This window comes from Passer montanus, unplaced genomic scaffold (assembly GCF_014805655.1).
Source record: "Passer montanus isolate IOZ18808 unplaced genomic scaffold, ASM1480565v1 scaffold778, whole genome shotgun sequence".
Classification (NCBI taxonomy): domain Eukaryota; kingdom Metazoa; phylum Chordata; class Aves; order Passeriformes; family Passeridae; genus Passer; species Passer montanus.
The window spans coordinates 2,559-11,293 of record NW_024373012.1 but is presented as its reverse complement, the minus strand read 5'-3'; the positions used below and the strand labels follow the sequence as shown (position 1 = coordinate 11,293).

Sequence of the window (8,735 nt, the reverse complement as noted above, 5' to 3'; positions counted from 1 at the left end):
GAGACAGGCACCCCAAAAACTGTGCCACCGTCGGCTTCTTAAAGGGACAGACACCCTCTTAAAGGGATAGGCACCCTCTTAAAGAGACAGGCACCCCAAAAACTGTGCCACTGTCGGCTTCTTAAAGGGACAGGCACACTCTTAAAGGGACAGGCACCTCAAAACTGTGAACCACCCCCGAGCTTCTTAAAGGGACAGGCACCCCAAAACTGTGCCACCCTTGGCTTCTTAAAGGCACAGGCACCTTCTTAAAGGGACACGCACACTGTAAAAAGGCCAGGTACCTTCTTAAAGGGACAGGCACCCCAAAAACTGCACCCCCCCAACTTGTTAAAGGGACAGACACCTCAAAATGTGCCCCCCCCCGGCTTCTTAAAGGGACAGGCACCCCAAAACTGCACCCCCCCAACTTGTTAAAGGGACAGACACCTCAAAATGTGCCCCCTCCCGGCTTCTTAAAGGGACAGGCGTCCTCTTAAAGGGACAGGCACCCCAAAACTGTGCTCCCTCTGCCTCCTTAAAGGGACAGCCGACCTCTTAAAGCAACAGGCACCCTCAATTTCTCTTCTGCCCCCCACCACCACCACCGAAGCTCTTAAAGGGACAGGCACCCTCTTAAAGGGACAGCGACCACTTAAAGCTTCAAGAACCCTCTTAAAGGGACAGACACCCCTCAATTTCCTTCCCGCCACCCCCAAGGCTTTTAAAGGGCCAGGCACCCCCGACCCTGCCCCCATCTTCTTAAAGGGCCAGGCACCCCCAACCCGCGCCGCCTTAAAGGGCCAGCTCCCCACTTTGGGGGGGCGGGGCTCGCTCCGAGGGGGCGGGGCTCCCCTTAAAGGGCCAGCGCTCACCGCTGTCGCTGCCGGCGCCGTCGCGGGGGTCCCCCAGGCCCTTGTCGGGGGCGCGGCCGCCCCGCAGCGTCATCGACAGCTGCCGCTTGATCTTCTTCATCCGGTCCATGGCCCTGCCCTGCGCGACAGCGGGCCGGGCTGGAGCCGGAGGGGCGGGGCTAAGCAGTGAGTGACATTAGCGTGAGGGGCGGGAGAACGCGCTGGAGGGGCGGGGCTATGCGGCGGATGACGTCACTGTGGGGCGGGACAAGCGCTGGAGAGGCGGAGCTAAGTACCGGTGACGTCAGAGCAAAGGGTGGGAAAGGAGAGGGGGTGAAAAGGGGGCGGGGCTTATGAGGACACGCCCCCTCGGTGTGGGGAGGGGTCTTGGGGGGCGGGAACTGTTTGGGACCCTCCCCCAAATCCCTAGATGGGAAATGGGGGCGGGGATTCCCTTCGGGGAACCCCCAGCCCCAGTGACGTCACAGCCGGGCTGGAGGCCCCTCCCCCAACCCCATCTGGGCCAGCCCCGCCCCTCCCCCATTGGCCCCGCCCCCAGAGCGAGGGGGAGGGGCAAACCCAAAGAGGCTCCGCCCCCTTTTTGGACTCCAGGGTTACTCCGGGTTTACTCCGCAGCCTGGAGATGGATGGGGCTGCTCCGAGGATACTCCGGGGTTACTCAGGGATTACTCCAAACTTACTCCAGGGTTACTCTGACCTTACTCAGGGGTTACTCCGAGGTTACTCTGGAGTTACTCCTGCATCAGAACAGGGTGTTCCAGGGGTACCTCGAGGTTACTCAGGGGTTATTCAGCAGGTACTCAGGGGTTACTCCAAGTTTACCCACAGGTTACTCCACTACTGCCCTGCAGTCACGCCAGGCTTACTCCAGGTACTCCAGGGTTACTCCAGGGTTACTCCCAGGACCCTCCCCCCTGCTGACAGGGCCCTCACAGTTTACTCATAAACTACTCCGGGGTTACTCCCAGCTCCCTCCCCCACTCCACCTTTACACACAGCTTACTCCAAGATGTAAAACACCTGCTTTACTCCAGGCCTACACACGGGTTACGCCCAGGTGCAAAAACTCCGCTTTACTCCAAGTTTACACATAGTTTACTCCCAGATGTACAATCTCCGCTTTGCTCCAGGTTTAGTCCAAGGTGTAAAAACTCCACTTTACTCCATATTTACACCCCAGTTACACCCAGGTGTAAAAGTTCTGTTTTACTCCACATTTACACACGAGTCACTCCAAGGTATAAAAACTCCGTTTTACTCTACATTTACTCCCAGATTACTCCCAGGTGTAAAAGCTCTTCTATACTCCAAGTTTACTCCCAGATTACTCCATATTTACACACAGATCACACCGAGATATAAAAACTCCGTTATTCAGCAGGTACTCAGGGGTTACTCCAAGTTTACCCACAGGTTACTCCACTACTGCCCTGCAGTCACTCCAGGGTTACTCCCAGCTCCCTCCCGTGTGCCACACCCCTCCCCCACTCCACCTTTACTCGCAGGTTACTCCAAGGTGTAAAAACTCCGCTTTACTCTGGATTTACACCCACGTCACTCTGAGGTGTAAAAATTTGGCTTTACTCCTGGTTTACACACGTGTTACTCCAAGATGCAAAAATTCCGCTTTACTCCAGCTTTACATCCAGGTTACTCCCAGGTGTAAAAGCTCCGCTTTACTCCCAGCTTACTCCCAGGTTATCCCCAGGTGTAAAAGCTCTGCTATACTCCAAGTTTACTCCCAAGTTACTCCATATTTACACACAGGTCACACCGAGGTATAAAAACTCTGCTTTACTCCAAGGTGTAAAAACTCCACATTTACTCCCAGGCTACAGCCAGGTGTAAAAGCTCTGCTTTACTCCAAGTTTACTCCCAAGTTACTCCATACTTACACACAGATCACACTGAGATATAAAAACTCTGCTTTACTCCAAGGTGTAAAAACTCCACTTCACTCCATATTTACACACACTTTACTCCCAGGTGTAAAAGTTCCTCTTTACTCCAAGGTTACTCCCAGGTTACTCCCGGGTTACTCCAAGTTTATTCCCGGGTTACTCCAAGGTTACTCCCGGGTTACTCCCGGGTTAATCCCGGGCTACTCCCGGGCTACTCCGGGTGCCCCAGCTCCGCTCTACTCCAGGTTTACTCGCAGGCGAGGGGGCGTGGCCAGCGCAGGTGGGCGGCTCCCTCAGGGGTCAGAGGTCACGGGGGGCTCCTGCAGCCCCTGCAGCTCCCGCAGGCCCTGGGGGAGGGGCAGAGCGTGGGGGTAACTCCAGCACCAGGCGGATGTGGGCGCGGATCTTGGCCCCGTCGCGCGTCAGGGAATCGCTGAGCCTGGAAGGGGCGGGGCTTGAGGGGCGGGGCTTTGGTGGGCGGGGCTTTGGTGGGAGGGGCACAGGATGGGTGGGGTCTCCTGAGTGGGTGTGGCCTGATGATTGGCAGGGCAAGGCCACAGCTTTTTAAAGTAAATAATGAAAATGTCCTTTCCTTTTATGGTGTGGGTGTGGCTTAGGAAATGTGGGCGTGGCCTGATGAGCAGCACTCCTTTTTTGGTCATGGGGTGGGATCTCCTTTTATGGGATGGGCGTGGTCAAAGGGGGCGGGGTTTGCCCACCTGGGGCCGCCTGTGGCCCCAGGTGAGCTCAAAGAGGCGTGGCCTAAGTGGGTGTGGTCACAAAGGGGTGTGGCCACATACTCCCACCCCAAACACAGGATAGGGCATGGCATGGTGGGCGTGGCTTGATAGGGTGTGACCTCAATGGGTGTGACCTCAAAATGGGCGTGGCTTATGCTAAAAGGGGCGTGGCCAAGGCAGAATGACTGCGGGTCCATGCCCAGCAGCACGGGGCGTGTCCAGGCGGTGTGGGCGTGTCCTGGGCGTGTCCTGGGGCGTGGCCAGGGGGCGTGGCCGGGGTCTCACCTCTGCAGGAGCGAGCTGCGGCGCTCCAGGTGCCGCAGGGCCTCGGGCAGCGTCAGCTCCGCGAAGAACCCGAAACCCAGAGCCACGAAAACGCGCCGGGGGTCCGGGCTGGGGGCACGGCCGGGGAAAAACGGGGTCAGGGGGGACCCTCGGGGGGTTCTGGGGTGTCCTGGGGGGCGTGGACCCCCGGGGGAATCCAATTGAGGGGATTTATGGGGTCCCCGGGGGGCTTTGGGAGCTCAGAGGGAGTTTTGGGGGGAGTGGGAGTTGTCCTAAAAGGGGATTGGGGTCCCAAAGGTTCCCAGGTTGGTCCCCGGGAGTTTTGGGGTCTCTCAGGAGAGGTTTGGGGTCCCTGCAGCGGTCAAGGGGTGAGTTTTGGGGGGCTGAGGAGGTTTTTGGGGGTCTGAGGAGGTTTTGAGGGGGTCTCAGGAGGTTTTTAAGGGGTCTCAGGAAGGTTTTTGGGGGGTCTGAGAAGGTTTTTGGGGGGTCTAAGGCTGTTTCTGGGGGGTCTGAGGAGGTTTTTGGGGAGTCTGAGAAGATTTTTGAGCGGTCTGAGAAGGTTTTGGGGGGTTCTGGAAATGTTTTGGGGCGTCTAAACAGGTTAAGAAGCGTCTGAGGAGGTTTTTGGGGGGTCTGAGGAAACTTTTGAGGAGTCTAAGAAGGTTTTAGGGGGGTCTGAGAAGGTCTTTGGGGGTCTCAGGAGGATTTGGGGGGTCTGAGGACATTTTTGGGGGGTCTGAAAAAGTTTTGGGGGGTCTGAACAGGTTTAGGGGAGTCTGAGGAGGTTTGGGGGGGTCTAAGGAGATTTTGGGGATGTCTGAGAAGATTTTTGGGGGTCTCAGAAGGTTTTGGGGAGTGCCAGGATGTCTTCAAGGGGTCTGAAGAGATTTTGGGTGAGTATGAGGAGGTTTTTTGGGGTCTCAGGAGGTTTTTGAGGGGTCTGAGGAGCTTTTTGGGGGTCTCAGGAGCTTTTTGAGGGGTCTGAGGAGGTTTTTGGGGGGTCTGACGAGGTTTTGGGGTCTCAGGAGGTTTTTGGGGTCCCCGCCCCACTCACACTTCGGCGCTGACGAAGAAATTGCAGCCGAGATCCACCTGGGTGTGCAGGGGGGCGTCGGCGTCCTGGGGACCCCAAAACCCCCCCGGGACCCCCGGGGTCACACAGAGACCCCAAAGACCCCCGGGGACCCCCAAGCACCCCCGGAACCCCCCAAATACAATTCAAATCCCATCAAAAAGGCCCCAAATCTCCCCAGAGACCCCCAATTACCCCCCAAATCTCCCCTAATCCCCCCTCAAGATCTCCCAGTTACCTCCAAACTCCCCAAAAGACCCCCAAGTCCCCTGAAACCCCCTGCTCGAAGACGGCGTCGCGCTGCTCCTGCACCCGCCTGCAGGGGGCGCTGCTCAGGGGCGGGGCCTCCGGGGGGCGGGGCCTCCGGGGGGCGTGGCCTCCCGGGGCGGGGCGAGACGGGGAACGAGCGTGGTCACAACGAGGGGGCGTGGCCACTGAATGGGCGTGGTCCCCGCGAACGGCGCGGCCACAACTTGTTTGTTATGCAGGGAGGGGCGTGGTCTGGAGGTGGGCGTGGCTTCGGGTGAATGGGCGTGGTCACGGCACGTTGTTGTCATGCGAGGGGGCGTGGCCATGAAGTGGGCGTGGTCTCATAATGAATGGGCGTGGGCACGTTATGCGGCGTTGAATGGGGCGTGGCCTCAGCGTGAAAGGGCGTGGCCACAACACGCGGTTGTTATGCAAATGAGTATTAGAGGCAGAGGAGGCGTGGCCATGAAAAGGGCGTGGTCTCTGCGTGAATGGGCGTGGCCGCAACACTTATTATTCATAAAGAGAGAGGCGTGGTCAGGAAGAGGGCGTGGCCTCCGCGTGAATGGGCGTGGCCACAACACGCCGCCATTGTGCGGGGGCGGGGTTTAAGCGGAAGGGGCGTGGCCCCAGCGCTGAGGGGAGGGCCGGGCTGTCGCGGGGGCGGGGTTTCTGTCGCGATATGACGTCGCTTACCTCAGGTCGCGCTGCAGGACGTCGCTGACGAACGCCTCGTAGCGCTGCGCCTTCTCCGCCGCCGCCATGCTGCCTCTGACGTCATCGCCGGAAGCGCGTCATCATCGCGCTGCCGCCCGGCGGGCGCCCCCTGGCGGGCGGGAGGTCCAAGGCCCGTCCTTCTCTCCCTCCCTGTCGCGGTCGCATGTCGCGACATGCCCGCCGCGCTATCGGCGATAGAACCTTCCGAGCGCAGCCGGAACAGCGCGGCCCGTGCCCCCCGCAGCGCGTACCTGCCACAGGTGTGCCCGGGTGTGCCCCGGTGTGTCCAGGTGTGCCCGGGTGTGCCCAGGTGTGTCCAGGTGTGCCCCGGTGTGTCCCAGGTGTGCCCAGGTGTGGCCGGGTGTGCCCCAACTGTCCTCAGGTGTGTCACAGGTGTCCCCCAGGTGTGTAAGAGGTGTCCCCAGGTGTGCCCAGATGTGCCACAGGTGTGTTACAGGTGTGCCCCAGGTGTGCCCCACGTGCCCCCAGCTCTGCCCAACTGTCCCCAGGTTTCCCCTGGGTGTGCCCTTGGTATCCCCAGCTGTGCCCAGGTGTGTCACAGGTACCCCCAGGTATGCTCCAGGTGTGCCCAAGGTGTGCCAAACTGCCCCCAGCTGTCTCCAGGTGCTCCCCAGGTCCCTCCCAGGTGTCTCCAGGTCCCTCCCAGGGGTGTCCCAGCGATCCCCAGGTGTCTCCAGGTGTGTCCCAGGTGTGCCCAACTCTCCAAGGCATCCCCAGCTGTCACCAGGTGTGACCCAGATATGCCCTGATGTCCCCCGGTTGTTCCCAGGTGAGTCCCAGCTGTCCCCAGGTCCCTCCCAGGTGTGTCCCAGTTACCCCCAGGTGTCCCCCAGGTGTCCCCAGGTGCCCCCCAGGTCTGACAAGGCTCCCCCCAGGTATCCCCGGCTCTCCCCAGGTGTCCCCAGGCCCCCCCCAGCTGTCCCCAGGTGCTCCCAGGTGTGCCAAGGCTCCCACGATCTGTGTCCCAGCTGTCCCCAGGTGTCCCAGGTGCTTCCCAGGTCCCTCCCAGGTGTGTCACAGGTGCCCCCAGGTGCCCCTCAGGTGTGCCAAGGCTCCCCCCAGGTATCCCCAGGTGTGTCCCAGGTGTCCCAAACAGTCCCCAGTTGTCCCCAGGTGTTCCCAAGTGTGTTCCAGTTGTGCCCAGGTGTGTCCCCAATGTCCCCCAGGTGTCCCCAGGTCCCTCCCAGGTGTCCCCAGGTGTGTCCCAGCTGTCCCCAACTGTCCCCGGGTGTCCCCAGGTCCCTCCCAGGTGTCCCCAGGTGTGTCCCAGCTGTCCCCAACTGTCCCCGCCAGGTGTGTCCAGGTGTCCCCGTGTCCCCAGTTTGGGGGGTCCCGGGTGGATTTTGGGGGTTCTGAACCCCTGGGACCTCCCCCCAGAGGGGATTTGGGGGGTCCCGGGTGGATTTTAGGGCGTCGTGGGTGGATTTTGGGGGGTCTTGAACACTCGGGACCCCTCCCAGGATGGATTTTGGGGGGTCCGAGTAGATTTTGGGGGGTCCCGGGTGGATTTTGGGGGGTCTTGAACACTCGGGGCCCCCCTGGGCTGGATTTTGGGGGGTCCCGGGTGGATTTTGGGGTCCCCGAGTGGATTTTGGGGGGTTCTGAATACCTGGGACGCCCCCATGGCGGATTTGGGGGGTCCCGGGTGGATTTTGGGCACCCCAGGGGGATTTTGGGGTGTCCCAGGGCGGATTTGGGGTGAATTTTCGGGGGTCCCCGGTACCCAAACCCCCCCTTTGTGGGGTCACGAGGCAGGGATGGATTTTGGGGTGAACCGAAGGGGTTTTGGGGAGCCCCCGGGGGGGATTTTGGGGTGTCCCCAGTGGGATTTTTGGGGTGTCCCATGGGCAGTTTTGGGGGGACTTTTGGGATGTTCCAAGCGGGATTTTTGGGGTGTCCCCAGCAGGGTTTTTTGGATGCCCCCAGGGGATTTTTGGGGTGCCCCGGGGGGATTTTGGGGTGCCCCAAGGGCGATTTTGGGGTGCCCCCAGTGGGATTCTCGGGATATCCCCAGGGGTTTTCGGGTGTCCCCGGGTGGGTTTTTGGGGTATCCCTGGGGGGGATTTTTGGGATATCCCCAGGTGGATTTTGGGGTTCCCCGGCTGTATCTTGGAGTTCCCCGGGCAGGTTTCGGGGTTCCCCAGTTGGATTTTGGGCTCCCCGAGTGTCCCAAGTGCATTCTGGGGTTCCCCAGGTGCATTTGGGGTGTCCCGGGTGGATTTTGGGGTTCCCCAGGTGCATTTCAGGGTTCACCCAGCTGGATTTCGGGGTGCCCCGGGTGTTTTTGGGGTGTCCTGGGCGTTTTTTGTGGTTCCCCAGGTGCATTTTGTGGTTCCCCAGGCGCATTTTGGGGTTTCCCAGGCAGTTTCGGGGTGTCCCTGGCGGTTTTGGGGTTCCCCGGGTGCATTTCGAGGTGTCCCAGGCAGTTTTTGTGGTTTCCCAGGTGCATTTTCGGGTTCCCCGGTGGTTTTTGGGGTTCCCCGGGCAGTTTCGGGGTCCCCCGGGCAGTTTTTGGGGTGTCCCGGGCGGTTTTTGGGGTCCCCGGGCGGTTTTTGGGGTCCCCGGGCACAGGTGCATTTTCGGGTTCCCCGGTGGTTTTTGGGGTTCCCCGGGCAGTTTCGGGGTCCCCCGGGCAGTTTTTGGGGTGTCCCGGGCGGTTTTTGGGGTCCCCGGGCGGTTTTTGGGGTCCCCGGCGGTTTCGGGGTCACTCGAAGAGGCTGGCGAAGCTCTGCCGCAGCGCCCGCAGGCTCTCGGGGGGGCCGGGCTCGGGGGCGGGGCTGCGGAATTTGGGGTTCAGGGGGGCGAAGAGGCTGGCGAAGCTCTGCCGCAGCGCCCGCAGGCTCTCGGGGGGGCCGGGCTCGGGGGCGGGGCTGCGGAATTTGGGGTTCAGGGGGGG

General features: G+C 60.8%; 1 protein-coding gene across 1 annotated transcript; it reads right to left on the bottom strand.

The window, feature by feature from the left end:
* Nucleotides 1–2,762: 2,762 nt before the first annotated feature.
* UXT (ubiquitously expressed prefoldin like chaperone) lies at nt 2,763–6,090 on the bottom strand. Its single transcript, XM_039731481.1, is given in 6 exon segments — nt 2,763–3,129; nt 3,131–3,194; nt 3,781–3,888; nt 4,835–4,899; nt 5,209–5,353; nt 5,798–6,090. Coding segments are annotated over 6 exon segments (531 nt in total). The 5' UTR covers nt 5,866–6,090; the 3' UTR covers nt 2,763–3,048.
* Between the last annotated feature and the right edge of the window lie 2,645 nt (nt 6,091–8,735).